A 25127-nucleotide genomic window follows, 5' to 3' on the forward strand; every position below is an offset into this window, starting at 1 on the left:
CCTGTCTAAAGGTCCCTAATGTCTGAGGACTGGGAAGAAATGTGGTCTTATGCAGAATACAGTCCTGAGACCTAGATCCTTATTAGAAGCCTTATGGTGACCCTTATGATCTGTTCTTAAGACTCAGGCCATAGAGCCTCCTTAGAGGTTTTTATGCAGCTCTTTCAGGGATCAGAAACTACAGTTCTTAGCAGATAGCCAAAAATAGTTGTAGATGCATCAAATCCTATACCAGAGCACATTCAGTGTCATCCAGCACACCATATGTTTGCTCCTCCCTTTGGAGTATACGGGGAAGTTGTTAATAGACCAGAGGTTTCTGCAGGGTGGTCCTACTCCCTTTCACAGAGAGCGTACTCAATAACTATAGAAGGCAGGAGAATGAGTTGCACATAAATACTATCGGTTGAGTAGAAGTGCTACATGTATTTATGCCAGGAGACGTGTGAGCTGGAAGAAAACTTGTAAGTCACTTTGTCCGAGTCCCTCCTTCTATTCCTGATGAGATTAAAATCCAGAGAAAGTGGAGGGACTTTCCCCAGTAGGGGCAGAGCATGGCCTAGAGTCGGGTGTGCTGACTTCTGAGTTTGCACTCAATCCACTCTTCGCTGGTTCGAGGCCAGCTGAGTGTTTTGCCTAATTTCCAGCGTCTCTGTGTTTCCTGTAGCGTGAGTTTTCTCTTCACAGGTGCGTGCATCTTGAAGTAGAGTTATGGGGTTACATTCCAAATGAGGTTCTGCTTCCTATTATGCTTTGCCTCCAGTGGCTGGCGGTGTCCAGGAGGCAGGTGAACGACAGACCCCAAAAACAAGAACCTGCAGTCTTTCTTGCAGTCACAACAACCTGGGGTACTGGGTTCAAACATGCTGAAGCATTGTCTGTCTTGGAAATATCGTAGAAACCTTTAAACTATCAGTGTGCTCTCTGCGGAGCCTGTTTCAGGATCACAGTTCCAGGCTGAGACTTTTGTTTGTCCCCGTAGCGGGTTCCATGATACTCCAAGTAAGACTTTTCTTCTTATAATGCTGGAAAACTGTGACATTTTTAAATGAAATGCTTTTCTAAACTGGAAAGATAAAGCAGAATGCACATAAACTGTATGTTTATGTGTATGTGTTGGTCTGATCTGCCAAAGCTGGGCAGACAGCTTGTCATTTCAAGACTAGCAGGCTATGAAAAGAAAGATTTGAGGGAGATTGCTTATTTATTTCAAGTGCTCTTTTTTCTTTAAAGGTAACTTTTGTAGATGGGACTGTATTAGGTATATGCACTTCAATTCTCTTGTATTGGTTTATTTTCTCTATTGGTTTTCTTCTCTTATTTGCTTATAAGTTAAAATGAATATGTCATGGACAAGCATTTGGCCTGATGGTTAAGATACCCACATCCCATTTGGTTGCTTGGATCTGAGTCCCAACTCTGCTGATGATTCAAGTTTCCTACTAATGCACACCCTGGGAAGCATCCGGTGATGGCTCGAGTAGTTGGGTCCCTGCTACCCACATGGGAACCCGGATTGAGTTCCCAGCTCCCAACTTCAGCCTGGCCCTTGCAGGCATTTCGTGAGTGAACCAGCAGACGGGAGCTTTCTCTCTCTGTCTCTCCGTCTTTCTCTCTCTCTCTCTGCCTATTGAACAAAAATAAATGTTTATTCTTACAAAATAAAACGAACAAGTCAGTAGAATTTGTACCTGTTCTTTCAAGACTTTTATACCTTCCTTAATATTAGATGTTGGTTAAGTGTGTCCCCCATAAGTCCATGTACAAGGGTACTTCTAAAAGTTCATGGAAATGGGGGTCCAGCGCTGTGGCTCACTTGGTTAATCCTCCACCTGCGGCACCGGCATCTGACATGGGCGCCAGGTTCTAGTCCCAGCTGCTCTTCTTCCAGTCCAGCTCTCTGCTGTGGCCCCGGAAGGCAGTGGAGGATGGCCCAGGTGCTTGGGCCCTGCACCCGCATGGAAGTCCGGGAAGAAGCACCTGGCTCCTGGCTTTGGATCAGCGTAGTAGCGGCCATTTTGGGGGTGAACCAACGGAAGGAAGATCTTTCTCTCAGTCTCTCTCTCTCTCTCTCACTATTTAGCTCTATCTGTCCAATAATAAAATAAAATTTAAAAGTTCATGGAAATGGAGTTGAAAGTGAAGTTTGTTTTGTGTAAAAAAAAATTTGAAATCCATGCCTACAAGAGGCTCTTCAAAAACATCATGGAAATGCATATTACCAAAAAAAAAAAAAAAAAAAAAAACTAGGCTTGAATTTCCAAATCTTTGCTCCAAAATACTTTTATCTTTTAATCCCACTTTCCATGAACTTTTTGAAGCACCCAGTATGAGAACCTCATTCCCAAAGCAGTAGTGTTGGGAGGAGGGGCCTTCAAGCACAGATTCGGTCATTGAGCTAAGTCAGTGCTGTTCTCCTGGAATTGGACTGGAGTAGGTACTTGGAGATCAACTTGTTCTAAAGGAAGGGTACCAGGGCCAGCATTGTGGTGCAGTGGGTGAAGCTGCTGCTTGAGACACTGGCATCCCGTATCAGAATGCCAGTCCAGACCCGGCTGCCCCGCTTCCAATTCAGCTTCCTGCTAAGTCACTCAGGATAGCAAAGCACTTGGGCCCCTGCTACCCATGTGGAAGACCCTCATGGAATTTTGGGCTCTTGGCTTCAGCCTGGCCCAGCTCCAGCCATGGCAGCCATTTGAGGAGTGAACCAGTGGTTGGAACATCTCCCTCTCCTTCCCTCTCTCTCCCTCTTTCTCTCTCTGTACTGCTTGTGCTTTTTCTCCTGTCTACACCTGCTTGCCCTTCCATTTCCCCCCACCTTCTTATGCAGCCACGCTGCCATGAAGTTCTTGCTGGATGAGACCACCTGATCTCGGTGGTCCAGCCTCCAGAACTGTGAGTTAGTAAGCTTCTTTCCTTTATAAATTACCCCGTCTCACGTATTCTTAAAGAGCAACCAAAAATTGGCTATTACAGATATTTTTACTTATTTATTTACATTTTTTTATTTGTGAGGTAAAGAGAGAGCTATTTGCTGTTTTACTCCCCAAATGCCCAAAACAACCTGGGCTTGCCTGGGACCAAAGCCAGAGCCAGGAACTCAAACCAGGTCTCCCACATGTGTAGCAGGAACCCAATAACTTGAGCCATCATTGCTGCCTCCCAGGTTCCCAGCAGAAAGCTGGAATCAGAAGCCAGAGGCAGGTGTCAAAGCCAGGTGCTGTGATGTGGGACACAGGTGTTTTAACCGGCGTCTTAACTGCCCATCAAAGGCCTGCCCTGCCAAGACAGGTGTGTTTACATTCAGGTGTCCCCATCAGAATGGGAATAGTCCAGAAGCTGGCCTTCCTTATCCTGTAGAACAGTGTGGCTGTGCACAAGACAGTGAGAACATGCTTTGTGTCTTACCAATGTGCTGGGTGGCGTTGGGGAGCTCATTCCCCATCCAGGCTTCGGAATCCACATTGATGGGTGAAGAGATTAGTCTAATACACATATCCCTTTTCAGCATAGAAATACTCTAAAGTCTTAGTAGTTACTTCCCTGTTATCTGTGTCTGTCTTTCCATTTACCTACCTCTCCTGCCATTTCTCCCTTCTCTGCTTCCCTCCCTCTCATCTCCCCTCCCTTCACTTGCCTGTTCCACTGCTGCTTCTCTTCTACCCAGAGAGGAATTCAGGGCATGGACTGTGGTGACCCAGCTGCCTGTAGAATCAATAGCAGTGTGTGAGTAGAAGAAGCAACATTGGAAATGGAGAAACTGCTGAGACTGCTAGCTGGAATCAGACATTGAGATGCTGTCTAGGAGGAAATCAGGATATTGTGGGAAATGTGTGCAACTGTTGCATTGAAATTGGACTCTGCTCCTTGGATTCCAAATGATTTAAAGTCAGCACATGCAGCAGGCATTTGGCCTAGTGGTTAAGATGCTACTCAGGACACTCACATCCAATATCAGAGTGCCTGCATTCAAGTCCCAGCCCTGTCCTGATTCTAGCTTCCTGCTAGTGTGCAGCAGGTGATGGCTCTAGTAGTTGGGTCTCTGTCACCCATGTGGGACACCCAGGTTGACTTCCAGCCTCCGGGCTTTGGCCTGGCCCAGTCCTGGCTGTTGCAGACATTTGAAGAATAAATCAGATGCGTGTGCTCGCTCGCTCTCTCCCTTTGACATTAAAAATAAAAAAGTCAATACATATCTCCTGAAAGTGTTTCTCATCAGCAACATGTCAGGCTTGGGCTTACAAAGGTGTCTGAGATGCAGCCAGCATTTATGAGGCCTTAACCAGTCAGAGAAGACAGCAAACAGGGACACTTCACCTCTTCTGTGTAGCTCCTGCACTCTTGACATCCAGTTCCCTTGCCATTCACCCTTAGGCTGTGTAAAAGCTGTTGACATGAAATGGCTATGTGTACTGGAGTTTAATGCAGATTATTTTGTGGTCAGAGGATTAAACAAACAGGGGTGTATCTTTAAGGATTGCTAACAGGAGCCCACTGAGAAGGGCTCTACCCTTTCCAGGCTTATACTCAGGAAACAAGGGGAGAGTGCAGTGTCCAAGTGAGTCTCTGCTTTGCCGCTTACAAATGAGACCTAGTAGGTGTAGTTATTGTTGTTTAATAATAATAGTCTATTGCAAATGCAGCAAATAAACACAATGGTCATGGAAACATTTAGATGCCACCAGAGGATAAGGTGTATAAAGTCATGAATGGGTTACTTTTTTCAGGACCTCCTAATGTTCTTGAGAACATAAGCAGGAACCATTTATTCATGAGTGCTTCTGTGGATTTTTCTGCATCGTGACATCGTCAGGGCACTCGTGACCCTTCCATTGTTTGGACACGGGGGTTCAGCTGACCCTGTGGACACTTGCTCTTGTGTGGATCTCGCTGAACACAAGTTCACAAATAAATGGTAGCAGTGTGTCCACTGCAGACCTCCGTCTTGGCTTAAGGCCAGGTGTTCATCTTTCTAAGGCCCTGTTCTTAACCGTGTTAATAATATAGACCCACTACAGACCTGATGACAGCAATAGAAATTCTTCCCCGAAAGATTCTCTTTAACACATTTTGCCTATACTCGGGGGAAAAGGGAGGGTTTTGCCAACTCTTCTCTCCCCATTAGTAGGCCCATGAGAGGTCTCAGCTAAAGACAGCAATCCTACATGAACTCTGTGTGCGGTTCAGAGAAATGGAGAGAAATGACCTGGCCTCTGTGTGCGACACCTTTCTGGGTCCGTTCTGTGCTGCCACAACAGAATAACTGAGTCTGGGTAATTTACAGTCAACATAAATGCATTTCCCACGGCCGTTCTGAGGGCTGGGAAGTCTAAGCGCAAGGGGCCAGCATCTACTCTGGTGAGGACTTTCCTGCTGCATCTCACACAGCAGACAGACAAGCTAGTGAGTTAGCAGAAGGCTGAAGAAGCCACTTTTATAAAGGCCTTAATCTCCTTAACGAGGGAACCCACCTCCTGGCCTACTTACCTCTTAATTCTATCATGTTGGCAACACCTAACTTTTGGAGGGGCTACAGGCAAACCAGAGCAGTGCCCAAGAATGGAGTCTTTCTGGACCCTTTTTAGTCCCTACCCTTCCAAGGACATGTCAAAATTCACAGAAAAGGGAATCCAAGTATAATGTGCATTACCCATGAGCCTTTTGAGGCCCCTTCCTATCTGAGCCTGCCGAAAGTATTGTGTCCCAGCACCAAGCGGGCCCTAGAGCAGGTGTTTAGAATCAAGAGCAAGCCCCACCCTCTCTCCCAGCTGCAGCTATTTCTACTGTTTCTCTGGGAGCGGGAAGCATAGCTTTAGCAACAGCCAGGTGCAGAGATGGTAGGTTCCTTCTTGGTCCTTGGCCTCAAGTCAAGTTCAGAATCAAGTCGCTCTAGCAGGAACTGAGAGTAATTGCTGTGTTCAGCACAGCAGTCATCTGGCTTTAGGGAATTCGTTGGTCAATCTGCAGAGATCTCACCATGTGTGTGCAGTAACTACTTATGTCTCCAGGTACCCACCTAAGCTTCTCTGTTAGAACAAGTACTGAGGTCTGCCGTGCCACTTGTCTTGCTTTGCATTATTACTTTTCCCTTCTTTTTAAAAAGAAATGACTGATTAACTCATGATCACGTTAAATTTTTTTAAAGATGTATTTATTGGGGCCTGCACTGTGGCGTAGTAGGCTAAGACTCCACCTGCAGCACTGGTGAACACCAGTTCATGTCCCAGGTGCTCCTCTTCCCATCCAGCCCTCTGCTATGGCCTGGAAAAGCAGTGGAAGATGGCCCAAGTGCTTGGTCCCTGTACCCACATAGGAGACCCAGAAGAAAGCTCTTAGCTTCTGGCTTGGGATTGGCCCAACTCTGGCCATTGCGGCCATTTGAGGAGTGAACCAGCCAATGGAAGACCTTTCTCTATCTATCCCTCTCTCTGTCTGTAACTCTATCTCTTAAATAAAAATCTTTTAAAAAAATATTTATTTATTTACTTCTTCACTTGAAAGAGTTAGAGATCTTCCATCAGCTGGTTCACTCCTCCAAATGGCCGCAGTGGCTGGGCCTGGACCAAGCTGAAGCCAGGAGCTTCTTCCAGGTCTCTTATGAAAGTAGCAGGGGCCCAAACACTTTGGGCCATCTTTCACTGCTTTTTCCAAGCCACTAGCAGGGAGTTGGATAAAATGTGGAGCAGCTGGGACACAAACCAGTGCCCGTATGGGATGCTGGTGTTGCAAGCAATGGTTTTACCTGCTATACCACAATGCAGGCCCCCTAAATATTTTATATGAAAAAAATTATGTTGCTTTCCCAAGTTTTATAAAACAAACACACACAGCTTCCATTTTTTTTCATACCACAAATATTTAGTATTGAATAGCCTCTTAGAAAGTATGTGCTGTCAGCTGGGGGTACCATGGTTAAGAAGATGGATGTAGTCCCTGGAGGCAGATATTAAATACAAGTAACCAAGTAGATTGTAATTTAATCACAGTTGTGGAAAATGATACAAGAGAAGCAGAGAAACCTAAAACGAACAAATTATGCTCATAATGAGAGTGATGGAGCCCAAAGCTATTCCAGGCACTCCGTGTGCATCAGCTCAATTTAAACCTCATAGCCCAGCACCAGTGTGTTTTCAACATGCACATCAGGAAAGCAGGGAACAAAGAGATAATGCTGGAGCAGGCATTTGACCGAGCATTTCAGACGTCTGTTAGATGTGCCACATTGGAGTACCTGCGGTAGCTGGCCCCTGTGTCTCCTGACTCCAGCTTCCTGCTAATTCAGATCCTGGTTGGTAGCAGTAAGGACTCAGGTAATTGGGTCCCTGCCACCTGCTTGGGAGACTGTGATGGTGTTCCCAGCTCCTGACGTTTGGCCCAACCACTGGATAGCAGCTCTCTCCCTATGTCTATCCATGTCTCTCTCTCTCTCTGCCTCTCAAATGAATAAATGAAAAAAAATTTATTCATTTGAGAGGCAGAGTTACAGGCAGAGAGAGGGAGAGACGGAGAGTGGGGTCTTCCATCTGCTGGTTCACTCCCTAAATGGCCAATCAGGAGCGAGACCAGGTCTCCCATGAGGGTACAGGGGCCCAAGCGCTTGGGCCATCTTCCTCTGCTTTCTTTCTTTCTTTTTTAAAAAAATTTTTTGACAGGCAGAGTTAGACAGTGAGAGAGAGACAAAGAGAAAGGTCTTCCTTTTTCCGTTGGTTCACCCCCCCCCCCAAAGTGGCTGCTACGGCCAGTGCGTTGCAGCCAGCACACTGCGCTGATCCGAAGCCAGGAGCCAGGTGCTTCCTCCTGGTCTCCCATGAGGGTGCATGTCCAAGGACCTGGACCATCCTCCACTGCCTTCCCGGGCCACAGTAGAGAGCTGGACTGGAAGAGGAGCAACCGGTACAGATCTGGTGCCCCGACTGGGACTAGAACCTGGGGTGCCGGCGCTGCAGGCAGAGGATTAGCCTAGTGAGCCGCGGTGCCGGCCCATCTTCCTCTGCTTTCCTGGTCCATAGCAGAGAGCTCGATCAGAAGAGGAGCAGCCAGGACGTGAACTGGCCCTGAAAAAAAAATGTTTGAAGAGAAAGAATAGTGTGCCTGGAGATTTGCATGCCTGTGGAAGAAGGCACTGAAGGGTGTTCTGAGCTGGCTAGATTACTTAAGACAAATTGAATATTGTGTAAATGGAGAGGAGCCTGCTTGGGAACATGTTGTCTGTTTCAGCAACCTTCCCAGTTGATATCTTTTCCAAGGCAAATCGTGTTCCACCTTCTGGAGGCCCGCAGAACTGTTTTCCTTTACGGTTCATGCAGCAGGCTGTTCCTGTGGCAAGTTCAATAGTTACTCATCATCATAACTGACACTGAGTGCCAAGCATGGGCTGGTGCTTTCTGTGTGTTCTGCTGCGGCCTCAACTCTGTGAGGTCAGCATTGTCGTTATCTGGGTTTTTCAGGCCATGAGACAGATTGAGAGACATTAAATGACATTTAACATAGCATTAAGACACTATTTTAACATAGAATTAAATGGCATTTAACATAGCACTTAAGACACTATTTTGAGGCCGGCACCGCAGCTCAATAGGCTAATCCTTCGCCTGCGGCGCCGGCACACCAGGTTCTAGTCCCGGTCGGGGCGCCGGATTCTGTCCCAGTTGCCCCTCTTCCAGGCCAGCTCTCTGCTGTGGCTCGGGAGTGCAGTGGAGGATGGCCCAAGTCCTTGGGCCCTGCACCCCGCATGGGAGACCAGGAGAAGCACCTGGCTCCTGCCATCAGATCAGCGGTGCGCCGGCCATGGTGGCCATTGGAGGGTGAACCAACGGCAAAGGAAGACCTTTCTCTCTGTCTCTCTCACTGTCCACTCTGCCTGTCAAAAAAAAAAAAAAAAAAAAAAAAAAAAAAAAAAAGACACTATTTTGAGGCCGGCGCCGCAGCTCAATAGGCTAATCCTCTGCCTTCGGCGCTGGCACACCGGGTTCTAGTCCCGGTCGGGGCGCCGGATTCTGTCCCGGTTGCTTCTCTTCCTGTCCAGCTCTCTGCTGTGGCCTGGGAGTGCAGTGGAGGATGGCCCAAGTGCTTGGGCCCTGCACCCCATGGGAGACCAGGAGAAGTACCTGGCTCCTGGCTTCGGATCAGCGCGGTGCACTGGCCGCAGCGCGCCAGCTGCAGCGGCTATTGAGGGGTGAACCAACGACAAAAAGGAAGACCTTTCTCTCTCTCTCACTGTCCACTCTGCCTGAAAAAAAAAAAAAAAAGACACTATTTTGAAAGCCTGCATCCCATATCAGAATGCCTAGAATTGGACCCTGGCTCTGCTCCTGATTCCAGCTTCCTGCTAATGCACACCCTGGACAGCCATAGGTGATAGCTCAAGTAGTTGAGTCCCTGTCATGCCTATGGGAGACCCGGATTGAGTCTCCCTCTTTTGGCATGGCCCAGCCCCAGTTGTTGCAGGCATTTGCAGAGTAAATAGTGACTAGGAGGTCTCTCTCTCTCTCTCTCTCTCCCTCTCTATTTCTCTGTGTATGTGTGTGTCTCTCTCCCTCCCCCCACTCTCAAATAAAATAAATAAATAAATATTTTAAATTAAAAAGATTTTAACTTAAAGATAAGTAAATACAGGGATGAGAGAACTTGCCCCAGGTCCCACTGGCTAGTGTCAGAGTTATGTCTTGTGTACACATCTGCTTCCTGCTGAAGTCCATGCTTAACCCTACACTGTCTCGTCTCTTGGTATATGGCACTCATTTTTTATGGCCCTAAAAGGTGCCCAAAGTTAATAATAGACCAGATTATAAGACTCGAGTTTTACATTAAGTTTCATTTTCCAAGCCATCAGTTAAATCTCCCAGGGAAAAAGAAAATGAAAGGAAACAGAATAGAACACCGTGGACCTTCACCATGACCTTGTGCCCCTGTAAACATGTTACAGATTCACCAGGCCACTGCTGCCCAGTCTCAGTGACGTAGATAGAGGGATCTAAACAGAAAGCAGGGAGTTATACATTTGGATGTTAGCCAAGAGGAGTTTGGAAGAGAGAATTGAAGGGCAGAAAAAAATAGTTTTAACATTTATTGAGTGCTGACTGTGTCCCAAGCACCTTACTATTTCTTTACACACATTCACTTATTTTATCCTTATAACCTTATAAAGTGGGTCTTATTTTTTTTTACATTTGAAACCACTTATTATATTTTTAAACAGCTTAATCGAGACAAAATTCACCTATGTAAGTTTACCCACAGTTCAGTGCTGTTAGTCTGCTCACATGTTTGTATCCCTGTTTGACAGAGGGAGATCAGTGCAGGAACCATGTGGTGGATTTTGTTCCACTTTGGCCCCACCTGCTGTGGTCCCATCTCACAGTAGCCAGAGTTACCCTTTCCACACGTTCTCTGTTCCTCTTCTGCATTGGGAAAGTCTCCCATGGCTTTGCCTGCGTTGCAATAAACCCCATCCTCCTTACCATGACCCAGAGCGCCGTGCACGATCGAGCCCAGTGGTTCCAGACCTCAGCATGCATCAGAGTGACCCGGAAGGCTTTTGAGAACACACTGCACGGCAGCCCTCTGTGTTTCTCACAAGCTCCAGTGGCAGTGGCTGAAGTCTATGACTTTATCGCTTGTCCTGTCCCTCAGTGGCCAAGCTCCAGCTGCATTCCTGCCATGGCTCTAAGGGGAGTGGGAATTGGTTCTGGAGGGGAGGATACTCAGATACTGCAAAAGTTCATGGTCTTCTCAAGGTTATTTCTATCCAACAGATACAGAGTGAATCTGTGGCATTAAACTTCATGGGAGAGGAGGATATTAGGGGGGAAAAGTATCTAGAAGGGCACTCTAAGGGTATAGTATTCACCCCCAAATTATGCAACAGAATCTAAGAAACCCAGCCTCAGGGACTTTGTACTTGTTGGTTGTGTCTTTTTCTAGATCTTCCTCATCATTGCAGTTTCAAATTCAATGTCACCTCCCAAACAGCCCTTTCCTGACTACTGTATCAAAAGGAACAAATCTCCCATGTCATGTTTTCCTCTTTTCTTAAAGTTTTTGTGGTATTTAGTGTGATGTGACGTCATCCCATGCTGCGGTTTGTTGGCCTGTTTGTCGACTGCCTCTTCCCCTGGCAAGTCTGAGAGAGGAGCACCTGTCTGGCTGTGTCTCTATTGAACCCTCAGAGCTTATCACGGCATCTGCAACACAGTAAGAGCTCAGTAGAGATTTTTGAGTACACGATTGGATGTCAATGCTTGACCAAGCACAGAGCTGAGATTTGAATCCCAGCATTCAGTCTTCAGACCCCCAGTGTAGCCACTACTGGAACCCAGGGGTCATTGAGTGAGGGAACCTGTCACCTGTTACCGGGCTACAGATGTCAGGGCTCAACCTCTGAAATGACCAAAAGGCACAGCAAACAGGGCAGAATGTGCCCATAGTATTTAATCCCAGTCCCACTGTTTTATTTTCTCCCCTGGTCATTACAACCAGGAATAAGAGAGGGAGGGGAGCTCCATGGTTTGAGGTGAGGAGTTCTGTATGGAAGATTATGGATATTATCGTCCTCTCATTTTACAAATAGGAAAACTAAGGTTGAAAAAAAATTTAATAACCCAAGGCTGCATAGCCAAGCAGTTATATAAAATGTGAAGCCAGCATGCTTTGTCTTTCTCTGGAATCTCTCCCGGAGGCTGACATACCTGATTAGGGCTCCACTATCTTTGGAGTGACAACTACCTGTATTCACTGTCTAACACATTCTAGAACATTCTGTCATTGCAGAGCGCTCTGTTGGACATGGATGCAAAAGAATTGCTTTTTTTCAGCCTTGCCTCTGCCCTATCTTGGGAAAATGGGAAGCTTACTTAAAACGACACATCTCCTAGTTTATAAGTAAATGATAATAACAAATCTCTAGCCGCTTCAACGATGGCATAAGACACTGTTGTCTGACACCCAGCTCCCAACAAGAATGTGCTGTTACTTTTACCCCCAAGATCCTGGCACATAATAGGTACTCAAAAAAATATTCATTCCCTGGAAAGCAAACAAAACCATGAATGTAGCTAGCAGAATGGACAGTGTTCCCAGTTCATTGGAAATTGGGTATTTGGAGTCAGAAAAAAGAAATGATAAAGTAGAATAATATTCAATTACAGGAGAGAAATACAGTGGTGGTCATCCCAGAGGCACTTGGAGTTAATAGCTTGCTATTGTGTTTCTAAAGGAAGAGACACACGGGAACTTCCGCAGCAGCTCAGCAGACGCAAATTGGCCAGAACACAGAAAAAAAGACAAAACAAAGGTCTGCAAGCATTTCTCCTTTTCAGCCAAAATACTCGTGGACATCTAGGGGCTGACAGGTTTGACTTTTCCAAGTCTGTCTCCTCTTTACCTCGTTGTAGTAGATCACAAGATCATGCCTCTTGTTTAAGCCAGTCACTTCTCTTTCAGAAAAAAAAACTCTTGCCTGCTCCATTACATTAAATCCTCTAAGACTCTAAAAAAGTGATAGTGGTTGGAATAATAGTTCCCAAACCAGAAGAAAACAGGGCTTTTATTGACAGAACTGCTAGGTTTTTAAAAGTGCGTTTATTGCGAGAGGACTAAGAGGCAGCAGTGATGGCTCAAGTAGTTGAGTCCCTACAATCCACTTAGTTGGGTCTCTACAACACATATAGGAAATCTGGGTTAAGTTCTCTGGTCCAACCTCAGCCATTTGAGGAGTGAACTAGCAGATAGAAGTTTCTCTCTCTCTCTCTCTCTCTCTCTCTCTTTCTCTCTCTCATGTGCCCCCTGCCCCATGCCTCTCAAAATTCTTTTTCAAATTCATTTCTTTTCGCTGACTTCAGTAGGCAACTTTAGACGACTTGGGGACTTGGAGGCTGAGCCATCATGGCAGCCCAGGCCACACCAGTGGGACACTGCAGAGTCCCCGAAGCACGCAGGTTGGGAGAGCTGCTTTCACCATACGGTTCCGGTTGAACGTGTTGGAAGTCTCCCGCTGTAAAAGGCACGAGAGGAACCGTTACATATTTTAGTTGGGTGTTTTGGTAACTTTCCTTTCTGGTGAATATTCTCCGAAGGACCAGGAGATTGTTCTTAAGGACCATTAGCAGGAAAGAGCTCTCTATCGGGAGACCTGTCTCTGTGTAGCTAAAGGGATATGACAAACGGAAGTCACATCCTTCCCTGGCCCTCAGTGGTTTCATATGTGAGATGGAGGTGTGGCACTTCTGGCACATCAAGAATTGAGAAGTTCAAAAGAGGAAACATATTGGAAGTCAAAGGCACTCTGGATTGGCCGGGTGCAGATGGAGCGCTCAGACCAAGTTTAGGCATGACTGGAGTGACTGGATCCTTTCTGTTCTGTAGGGTTCAGAGACGGAGTAGAACCTGGTTACCACCTACCCAAATCGTGAACTTGGCCAGTCAAAGTGTCCACCCTCCAGGAGTCTGTTTTTAGTTAGCGAAACATCTGATAATATTATTAGTAATTATTACCAAGTAAAGGAACCTGCACAAGATCACACAGACAGAGCTGGGGTTTAAACCCAAGACTGTGCTCTTGACCCTCATACTTATTAAATAACATGAGGATACTTCAAAAGGTTCATGGAAAATGGATTTAAAAGACAACTTCATTTTGGTGCAAAAATTTTAAAATGGAAGTTCATGAAAATGCATGTTATGAAACAGTCTGCATAAATTTCAAAATTTGCACCAGAATAAGTTTCTTTTAATTCAATTTCCCTTTGAATTACTTGATGTACCTTCATATATGATACTTTAAAAAATAGAAATATTTGCTTCTTTTAAGTCTTATTTATTTGAAAGGCAGAGTGACAGAGAGAGGGAGAAACAATGAGAGAAAGATCCACTGGTTCACTCCCCAACTGACTGCACCAGCCAGGACTGTGATAGGCCAAAGCTAGAATCCAGGAACTCCATCGGGGTCTCCCATGTGGGTGGCAGGGGCTTGGACCATCATCTGCTGCTTTCCCAGGCACATTAACAGGAAGCTGAATCAGAAATACAGCAGTTGGGGGCCAGCACTGTGATGTGGTGGATGAGGCCGCTGCCTGCAGTGCTGGCATCCCATATTGGCGTCAGTTCAAGTCCCAGTTGCTCCACTTCCGATCCAGCTCTCTGCTATGATCTGGGAAAGCAGTGGGGATGGCTCAGATCCTTGGGCCCCTGTACACATGTGGGAGAACTGAAAGAGGCTCCTGGCTCCTGGCTCCTGGCTCCTGGCTTCCAATTGGCACAGCTCCAGCTATTGCCACCATCTGGGGAGTGAATCAGCGGATGAAAGACTTCTCTCTTTCTCTCTCTCTCTCTCTCTGCCTCTGCATCTCTGTGGCTCTACCTTCCAAATAAATAAATCTTTAAAAAGAAGAAGTAGAGCAGCTGGGACTCTAACTGATGCTCCGATAATGGGATGCTGGCATTGTAAACACCAGCCCCATTTTTTGCTGCTTATAGAATGAATGATTTATAATACATTAGTCAAAATTCTCTCCATTTTACAGCAGCTTCTCAGAGGGTACAAGGCTTGCCTGGGATTGCTAAGAGACAGGGCTGGGATCAGCAGCATCCTGTCTACTCCCAACCACAGCCCTGCACTGGGCTGACCGGCCAGTCCAGCCTGTGTGATTGCCCTGGGTAAAGCCAGTGCCATAGAAATTCTGAGTTCTGGAATTTAATAACTTCCCAATGAGTTTGCAGAAGCCACTGTCCAGGCCACTCTTACCAGACACACCGGTGGGGTTTTTTTGTTTGTTTGTTTGCTTGTTTGCTTGTTTTTTACTATGGCCCTGCCCTGCCCCACCTCCCTCCAGAATTGCTGTTCTAGGAGAACAAGTGTAAGAAACAATGCTGAGGCAGGGCCACGGGGGGAAATGTTTGGTTCCCTGGTTACAGCCCCAAGTGTTGGCTGAAATTCCCTCTCACAAGACACATCTCCTGTAATGCAGGCAGAAGGGAGCTGCGCGCGGGGCGGAGCAGAAGCAGAAGCAGAAGGAACTTGCTGACCTAGAGCACGTGCTCAACTCGCCTGTGAATGAAAAAGCTGGAGTTGTCTTCCCCTGGTGTTTTAAGGTCACGGTGGCCTCTTTCAGCAGGGAACAGATTCTAGAAGGCCAGCAGCAGCACAGCTGGGAGGAATCTGGCAATCAGGCAAAGGAATCAGAACATCCTGTTGTGCACCGTGGCTTTCTAACGCGTTTTTTTTTTTTGTTTTTTTTTTTGTTTTTTTCCCCAAAGGAGTCACGCAGGCGCCTGGTGCTGTGGCACAGTAGGTTAATTCTCCACCTGCGGTGCCAGCTTCCCCTATGGGCACCGGTTCTAGTCCCAGCTGCTCCTTTTCCGATCTAGCTCTCTGCAATGGCCTGGGAAGGTAGTGGAAGATGGCCCAAGTGCCTGGGTCCCTTCACCTTCGTGGGAGAACAGGAAGAAGCTCCTGGCTCCTGGCTTCAGATCTGCCTAGCTCTGGTCATTGCGGCCAATTGGGAAGTGAACCAGCAGATGGAAGATCTTTCCCTCTATCTCTTCCACTCTGTCTGTAACTCTGCCTCTCAAATAAATAAAATCTTTAAAAATAATATTAATAATAAAATTTAAAAATTTTTAAAAAGAAGTCATTCAGTTGCCATTTGGCCCTTCACCATAAAATGGGTAGGAAACTCCCAAGTGGACTACAGATGGAAATTCATTCATTCATTCAATCATTCCACAAATATTTATCAAACTCCAGTATGGTGAAGTCACTATTTGAAGGGCTATGAAGACTCTAGTAAATGAGATAAATGCTGCCTTGTGGATTCGTTGACAAACAAACTGGGAAAAAATGACTCTGAGCATTTGATCAGGAGAATCTCAGCAGAGAGCTTGTCCCCTGGGTGTTCATGTAAGCAGAATAATTGATTACAACAGTCACCTTTCATGTCAACCTCTGTTTGCTGGGTTCTGTGCCCAGCAAGCATCAGCAGCACTACCCTATTGATAGATTTGGTAGATATTATTTACCCTATTATAGAGTTGTTGTTGTTGTTGTTGTTGTTGTTGTTTTTTTAATTTAAGCTGGGCTTTGAACACAGTTCGGTCTTTCATCTTTATCATGTGGACACAATGGCCTCCACATCCTGAAAGAGTGCTCCGAGCATCACACTTACTAAGACCTTCTTCTCCCCCTTGAACTTCCCAGTGGGGTGCTGGCGAAAGTTTCAGGACCAGTTCTCTCAGGAAAAGACACTGATCTGTAGCATTTGCCAGTTTTTGTGGTGTAAACGTTCTCACCTTGACCGATTTACTGGGTTGGGAAACTAGGAGAACTGGTACGTCCTTAAATACGAAGAGTCTCCAAAGAGTGTGTGAAGGCTGGGATGCCTACATCCTGTGTCAGAGCACCTGAAACTGAATCCTGGCTCGGCTCCCCGCTAGTCAGACCCTGCGAGACAGCTCCCTTCTTGGATCCCTGCCACTCATGCGGGAGACCCTGACTGAGTGCTAGCTCCTGGCTTCAGCTTTGTACATCCCTGACTGTTGAAGCATTTAGGGAGTGAACCAGCAGATGTGAGATCTCTGTCTTTCTCTCTGTATCTTTCAAATAAATAAGAAAAAAAATTTAAGTTTGTGGAAAATAGAATGAAAAGAGGTTTATTTTAATGTAAAAACTTCCAAAGTCCATTCATAGTTTTTTCATGGTATGCATTTTCCACAAACTTTTTTTTAACATGTGCTGCCTTTTCAATTAAAAAAAATTTATTTTTTAAAATTTTGTCCTCATAGATTTGTTCCCATGTAGATTTAATAGACATAAATAATATCAAGAGAAGAGTAAAATGTAGTAAAATAATTGGAAACTGTTGAGTCTTGAGCTTTGTTATTAATAGAATTTATTTATTGGTATGTTTATAAACTTGAACTTCTAATGTTGGTTGTGCCTAAAGACTGGTTTGAAAATGGGACATTAGGGTCTTGTGAGCTGATATGAGCCACCTATAAACACTAGCCTCCTTCTCAAAGGATTCTTTCTTCCTTGTGTTGCTTGCCAAGAAATCTTTCTTTGCCTCCTTTTCCATTTTTATGTCAACTCTCTGACCTGTGGCCTTGCAGTATTTTTTTGTTTTGTTTTAATCTTTGAATCTCATATTAGCCTCAAAGAGAGTCTGAATCCTGTTTGAAAAAAACAATCTGCTTAAGGGGACAAAGATGTTCCATGACTAAAATATATGGAATAAAAAGGTAAGATTTTCTTGGTGCAAAAAAAGTTTTGAAATCCATGCATATGAGGAATCTTCAAAAAATATGCACCTTCCATTTCATAGAGAATGTTTATGATTGCATGCTGAAAAAAGACTATGAATGGTCTTCAAAAATTTGCTGCACCAAAACAAACATATCTTTTTATTCCATTTTTCAGTGACTTTTGTGGAATGCTCTTGTATTAGGTTGAGAGAGGATGTGTCTTTGTAATGGTACAAAAAGTCCTGGACATAATGAAGAATTTATCTGTGTGTCTCAAGTGAGTGTGACTTTTCTGTTTTCACAATTTGGTAGTATTTTCTAAATCCTGCTCCAAATTTCGTATTACTACCAAACAATTAGAGATGGGCCAGGACTCTGGAGCTAATACCACCAATGTATATGAAGAGACTTCAAAAGTTTACAGAAGCTAGAATTAAAAGACAGGTTTATTTTGGTGCAAAGACATCTTGAAATCCATGCATCTTTTTTTGCAATATGCATTTCCAATAAACTTGTTGAAGACCTCTCATATTAATTACTAACTCCCTAAGGACTTCAGTTCAGTCTCTGCTTCTACATGGATCACAAAGAACAAAGAGACTTTGAAAAGCATAAATCAGAGACATTCTAATAAGGTTGATGAAGAAGTGAGACATGACAACTCTCACAATGAGTGTGTACTCTGTGGACAATGAGTGTAGAGTTGATTCAGATTTTCTAATTAATTTTTCTAAAGATTTCTAGGTTCCCACAGCAATGCATGTTATGTGTTTGCTCTGTGGTGTTTTTTTTGTTTTAAAATCAACCTAGAGTCTCTAAATGTATTGCACAGTGAATAAAGCATACCTAGAATATCTTTAAATTATAAGCAGTGCAGTTTATTTTTAAAATCCCTTCACCAGAGCTGTGCTTGTCTTCAAAAGTTTTTGAAAAACGCAGTACTTTTGCTCCTTCCTACTGGCTGCTTTTCACGGAGAAAGAGAAAACTGACAGTTGGCAAAGCAAAAAGTTTCCAAACCACAGGGTGTCTGCTACTTGCATAATCACTAAAGCCAAAATTTCCATCATCTACAAGGCAGCCGTAGAACTTCATTTCTGGTGAACCTGAACTGCAGGCGAAAACAAAAATCCCCACCCCCAACCCACAGTCCGTGCTGTCAGATTTTATGGGTTAGGTTTTTGAGACTTTTCCTGTTTACAGCATCTATATCCCCTTCTCTCTCTCTCTCTGTCTCTCTGTCTCTCTGTCTCTCTCTGCTTTCTGACTCATTGATAATGTACCACAGCATCTAAAAATACAACCCAACAACTGGGTTTCAGTAAAGAAGAGATTTCTTTCTGGAGAGGAAAAGCAGAAATATCCTACATGGTTTTCTGAAAATAAACATTTGACAGCCTCTCTTCAGTGCCTAACATGAGTTTCTAATTGGAAGAGTGAAGTCAGAGGTTTATACAAAGAATCCTGCTTTTCGCCACAGTCTCCTCCATGAAGATAACCAGGGTACTTCCAAAGGCTCATGGAAGAATGGGATGAAAAGATAACGTGTATTTTGGTGCAAAGATATTTTTGAAATCCAGGTGCAGGTTTTTCATAATGCACATTTTTTTTCATGGAGCTTTTGAAAGCTCCTGTCTTCCCCTCTCTTGTCATTTGGTGAGCCCTTGTTGAGGTTGGCTCAGGCTGTTGTGACCTGGAGATTGTTGTGTAAGTTATTTTCAACTTCTTGGAGGCTCAGCCTCTTCAGTGCAGGATAGAGGGTGAAACCCATCTACTTTGCAGGGTGGTTGTGAGAATCCAACATAAATGCGTGTCGAAGCACATAGCACAGAAAGCCATCAGCTCATATTAATTTTCACTTTATGTTGGTGAGAGCACAGGTAACCTGGTCTATGGCATAATATGGGCAAAGGCAGATATGGAGTCTCCAGCTTTGGGCATATGGACAGCTCTAAATGGTAGCTTGGAGTTAGTCTGCTATTTGTCACTAGGAACTCACAATGGAATGAATTCCCTAGCTCTTGGGTTGCCAGTTCTGTCCACAATTCATTAGTGTGCTGGTTTTCAACTTAAATATCATAGATTGGCCTCTTAAGTATCCTGAACTTTTTTTTCTGGGGAAAAAATAACCTTTTTTGAAAATAATTCATTTGTTAATTATTTGAAAGACAGAGTGACAGAGAGAGGAGACAAAGATCTTTGAATTCCTGGTTCACTCACCAAATGGCCATGACAGGAGCCCAGAACTCTATCCTGCTGTCTCATGTGGTGGCAGGGGCTCATGTACTTGGACCATCACTGCTGCTTCCCCAAGCACATTAGCAGGAAGCTGGATTCGAAGTGGAGCAACCAAAACTTTTTACTGGCACTCCAATATGGTGGCCGGTGTCACAAGCTCAAGCGGCAGCTTAACCCATTGTACCACACCACCAGCAATTCCCCTCCACCCAAATTACCATTTAACTATTTAAATAATCATTCCTGGTTAACAGATAGTATCAATAGCTTATAAATCACTTCTGTTAATAATGCGATCATTTTACTAGGGTAAAGTTGGTGATAGGACAGGTCTTCAAAAAGTTCATGGAAAATGTGTATAATAAAAAAGCTATGCAGGGATTTCAAAAACCTTTGTACCAAAATAAACTTATCTTTTAATTCTATTTTGCCATGAACTTTTAAAGATAATGTTTATTTACCCTTTTTGTTTGAAAGCCAGGTTGAAAGAGAAAGACAGAGATCTTCCATTTGCTGATTTACTCCCTGAAATGCCCAAAGCCAGAAGCCCAGAACTCCATCTGTGCCTTCCACATGTGTGGCAGGGATCCAAGTACTGCAGCCATCATCCGTGCCTCCCAAGATACATTAGTGGGAAGCTGAATTGGGAGGGAAGCAGCCAGGATTCAAACCGGCATTCCAGTAAGGGATGCAGGTATCCCCAGTGGTGGTTTAACCTGCCATACCACAATGCCCATGCTTCACGACCTTTCTGAAGTGCTCTTATCCATGTCAAGCATTTAGACCATACCCTAACACCTAGTCTGTGATCATAAAAAGTGGAGTGTATTAGCGGTAATGTGTTATCATCTGTACCTTGGTGGTAGATTTTAGGTTCAATCTACTGTAACACAAAGGACAGACAAAGCTAAGTGAGATTGATTCTTCTATTTCATAGGTGCAAAAACTGAGAATTAGGGAGATATTGTAATGTTCAGTCCAAGCCTTCTGACTCTAAATCCTGTGCACGTCTCACTGACACCAGGCTGGTATCTCCTAATGGCCTTTCGCTCCAGACTTAATAAAGTGTTCTGTTTGTTTCTTCCCTTCCTCCCTTGAAACCTGACTTCTCTTTTCACCAACCTTATGAGATCAGGCTAGCACTGGTAAGGATTTGTCTTTTATGAGAATGCCCTCCCCAGAGAATGTCTGCCCAGAGCTGGCTGGAATTGATCGGTAGGTTGGTGCTGGAGCAGTAGAAATGGCTGTCCACCACCTGGCTGGCCTTTCTTGTTTGCTTTCCCCAGCCTCTGCCAGGCAGAAAGGAGTTTGCCGTTGAATGCTAATGTGTAAAGCACAGGGTTCGCCCTCTAGACTCCACTGGGAGCCACCTGTCAAGAGCGCTGGGCCAATCTAAGTTCTCTCCATCAGTTTCCTTATTTCTTGTGCTTCCTGGGTAGGGAGAAGTGCATTCTGCAGAGATCTTGCATTCCATTTCATTCCATTCTCCATTTCAGAGCCTTTTTTGTTATCTGAAAAATCTTGTTTGTTTTCTTTTCTTTTTTTTTTTTTTCTTCTTAGCTCTAGAGCAGTGGTTATCCAAAATTATTGTCCTTTCCCCTGGGGACATTTGACAATGTTTGGTGTCACAATGGGAGGTATCTACTGGCATCCAATGGGTTGAAATCAGGGGTGATGCGTAGCACCCTACAATGCACAGGACCCTACAATGCACAGGACTATGCCCCACAGCAAAGAATTATCCAGCCACAAATGTCAGTCATGTTGAGGCTGAGTACTCTCCAACAAGCTCCAGGAACAGTGGCCTGGTTGGTACCATCTGCTGCTGTATGTTAGTACTGAGAACAGGACTTGGGCCTACAAAGAGCTCAGGAAATACTGCTTGAATGACTGTATGGACCCATGATCCAGCATCTTTCCACACTGAATCGATTCCACTGTGTGCTAGACTACATCTTAGACCCAGAGTAATACAGAGACAGGTCCAGGATAACTGATAAATATCATCCCGAATGGTCACAACAGCACCACAGAGCCAGGGAAGGAGCCCAGCAGGTGGAGATTAACTCCTTCCTGATTCAGTGGAAACAAATAGCAAACACAGACACCATTTTCAGCTCTGCCCCTTTTTCTTTAGTGTGAGACCCAACTCCTTTTCTGACCTTGATTCCAGATGGTCGCTCAAAGCAGCTGATTCTGTCCTGTTGACTCTAGATCCATCTTTTCCAGAGCAGAGTTGCCATTTGCCATCAGGATGCTTCATTGAATCCCTAACCTTCATGGGATTTCATAAATAAGATAGTAGATGGAAAGGAATTTGGAGGAGGGAAAAAAAATAGGTATAATAGAGGAGTTACAGCCACAAATTCTAGAGCCAGAACACTCTGGTTACCTTCCTCCCCCTCCTCCAGCTGTAAGACTTTCTGGGATTGGGCCAGCCATTTGCCTTTTCTCATCCACAAAATGAGGCTGAATATGGAACCAGCTTCCCACAGTTGTTATGAAAGTTCATTTCAGTGGCCACAGTAAATCAGAGAGGACTTGGGATGGTGCCAGGCACACAGTGAGCAGCTATGGCTCTTTGTTACCTTTTTTCCTAAAGCACGTGACTCAGTCAGTCAGTTTCATCTTTGGCAAACCGAATTCTCTCCCTTCTCTCTTAGTCCTCCCCCTCACCCACCCACACTCATTTTCGTTCTTCCCTCCTGGGTTCTACGCCGCTTGTCTTCCTTCCTCTCTTGCTGCCTGTCTTTGCCTCTGCACTTCCAATGAACCTGTGAGGGACGCACCAGAGTCGTACTTTGGTACAGCGTGCAATTCGACCCCACTTTATAGCAGTATTGCCATTGGAAGAGGCAGCTTAACCTTGCTGCGCTCTGGAGGCAAAACCTCCTACCCCGTGGGGTTGTTAGCAGTGAACATGAAATGTCCAGCACTCACGTGATGTGAAGTGCTTAAGAGTAAGTGTTTATTGACCCTTAAACAAGAAGTCCCCAGTGACTGCACACTTGGAGGGCAGGCACTGTCTTGAAAGAACTTGAAGGAAAGGCACGGCTGAGTCCATTTGGAGACATCGGTGTCATTCTCTGAACGCGGTGTCAATAGCTCATATTCAATCAACACCCGGCAGCGATATAAAGGGGCCCTGTTCAACTGGGATTGACATCATTTGGGTGAAATATAAAACTCCGTCCACTCAATAGATCCCAGAGTGAGAGCGTCCTAGATGCATCATTCTCCCTCTCTCCGATTCCTCCGGTGTATCCCATCTGATGAGCAGTTCAATAGCACACTTTGTGCTCTGGGTGCAAGGTCTGTTCTTGGAGTGTTAATTTTTCTGGGCCAAGATTTGGGAGTTGGCTGGGACCTGGTCAATTTGGATTCTGCTGTCATCACTGTGAGTGGATCTCTGTGTTATCCGCTTCTGGTTCTGAACAGGCGGTCCTCCACTTGCAAATCCAGACAGACCCTCTTCTTACCACGTGCCATGCACTGTGTGAGGTCGTTGGGGGAGACAGTGGAGAACAAAGCATTCAAGGTCTCCTATCCCCCAGGAACCTGCCTGCTAATTGTAAAAGACAGAGAAAGGTAAGCAAATGAATAACTCAAAAAACATGAGCTCTCAGGGGAATAAAGTAACATGATGTGGTGGAAAATGCAGGTTCCTGCTCAGACTGAGGACAAGGAAGGTATCCCTGAGATGACCACGTGCGATGTAAGACCTGCAACTGGCGAATGAGCCCAGTGCTTTGGCCTGGGGGCCAACCTTCCAGACAGAGGGAACAGCATGTGCAAAGCTCAAGCTGGGGACAAGGTCTTATTTTGAGGAAGGAAAGAAAGCCAATGTGGTTGCTGCGTCAGGGCCACGGCAGATGGGATGGCAATAAGATCAGAGAAAGTGAGGGGTCGGGTCACGGGGATGTCATCAGCTGGAGGAAGGAGTTAGATTCTCCACTGGGTGGCGTGAGAAGCCAGGAGACAATTGGTGAGCAGCCTTCAGGAGATTTGACATGTATGTGGAAGGCATCGCTCCTGCTACCTGGTGGAGATGGCACCGTCGCCGGGCTCAGTGGGAGGTGCGTAGATTTTGCACACATCCACATCCACATGGCGGGAAGGACTCTGGACAGGTCCTCCCGCAAAAGGCACTGAGGAACCGCGTCTGTGAAAGCAGGCTGTCTCTTACAAAGCTTTTCAGAAAAGGCCAAAAGGGAAGGAGAGGAGAGAGAGAGCAGATGCTGCTTCCTGGCCAAGCTGTCGTACTTCTGTGTTCCAAAGAACAACCAAAGCAGAACCGAAGCGGGCTGAGCTTTTGGTCCTTTTTCATGGTGGTTATTTCCTGTTGCTTGTCAACCTGGCCCTGGTTGCGCTGTGCGGTTCCATTCTGCCCAATCTGGAATAGCTTTCTAGTTTCTTACAGACCCACTCTTGTCTCTCATCCCCTAAGTCGAGCAGTGGGGTTGGCGGCCAGGCCCATGGGTGTAGCCTCGTTCAGGCCTGAACCCCACCAAGGGTGCCCCAACCCCCTCCGCCCCGGAGGTCTGGCCTGCAGCTGGTTCCCACTTCCCTACTGATCTTCCTCCTTTGACCACTGACCAGAGGGACAGTCTGCACAGCCATTAGCAGTGGCACTCTGAGGACCTACACGTCTCAGCCGGGGAGCAAACGCAGGGCAGCCACAGACTGAGGTGGGAGCCTTCATCTGACATGCACACACCTGTAGCCTCCAAATTCCTGGGCTTGGACAGGGAGGAGGAGGTGGCTGGAGGCTTATGAGGTCCCAGTGGATGTTAAGAGAAGCTTTCTGAAGAGAACATTGTTAAAATGCGTTTCTTATTTCATGTGAGGCATTGCTGCTCTTAGTGGCTGGTGGGGCCAGGGGGAGGAAGAGCCAATCAGAAACTGTGAAGGGCTTCAAAATTGTTCATGGAAAAATGGGGTTCAAAGATAAGACACATTTCCCATGAATGTTTTGAGCCCCCTCCTAGTCTGATGATACCTGCAGGGTACAAGAAAGATCCTGTTTAGAGGTAAAATCGCTGTGCTGCGTGGACAGCTTCCTTCAGATACATTGCCTGTTGTAAGAACGAGCAGATAAAGTTCTCGTGAAGAAGGAGTGCGTAAGAAAGGCAAGTTTGCTTGTCTTCCCCCTCTTGTTGTTACAGCATTGCTTTGTTTTGTTTTGTGTTTTAATTTTCAAGAAATGGATCAGATGAAAAAAAAAAAAACGTTCATTTGAAGCAGATGGTGTTTATTACCCAAATGACCTTGTGATTGTCATTTACACCCTGATCTGAGCAGGGAAAGTCCTGAGTTAAAATCACAGATCTGGCGTTAACTGGTTCTCTGGCTTTGGATGTCACTTGCTAAGTTTTCCTGTATCTGAAATAAGTCTAGGATTCTGTCTGTTTCTAGGTTCTCCAGCACTAACTACTTCTAGCCAGCTGATTTTTCCCTGGATTTTTTTAAAGTTTTTCTTGTGTTCTTTAATAATTTTCTCTGGAATTGAAGTGAATGTTTGTGACTGCTTCCTGATGCTTTTGCTCTTTCTCACCCACTCCTCTAATCCCTTAAAAATGGACTTCGTGGGAGGACTTCCCACAACGTCTCACCATGCATGGTGCTGTACTGTTAAGAGCTTTGGGGGCTTTGGGTT

The 25127-nt window shown here is 45.3% G+C and overlaps 1 protein-coding gene across 9 annotated transcripts in view; it reads left to right on the forward strand.

Annotated features, from left to right (window-relative positions):
- The window catches only part of FRMD4B (FERM domain containing 4B), a 366145-nt gene that overhangs the window by 198789 nt on the left and 142229 nt on the right, over nt 1-25127 (forward strand). For 2 of the 9 annotated variants that reach the window (XM_089305915.1, XM_051851479.3), the window contains exon 1: nt 24049-24159. The exons of 6 other annotated variants lie outside the window; for them this stretch is intronic. Coding sequence is in view for 1 of the 3 variants with exons in the window: in XM_089305912.1 (XP_089162038.1) it covers nt 23482-23547 (66 nt within the window). In the remaining 2 variants the exon portion in view is untranslated. Of the gene's footprint in view, nt 1-23410; nt 23548-24048; nt 24160-25127 lie in introns of those variants that run through there. One more of the 9 variants, XM_089305912.1, reaches the window with a different exon arrangement.

This window comes from Oryctolagus cuniculus, chromosome 10, assembly GCF_051225735.1.
Source record: "Oryctolagus cuniculus isolate XC-2025 breed Fujian yellow rabbit chromosome 10, ASM5122573v1, whole genome shotgun sequence".
NCBI classification, from domain to species: Eukaryota; Metazoa; Chordata; class Mammalia; order Lagomorpha; family Leporidae; genus Oryctolagus; species Oryctolagus cuniculus.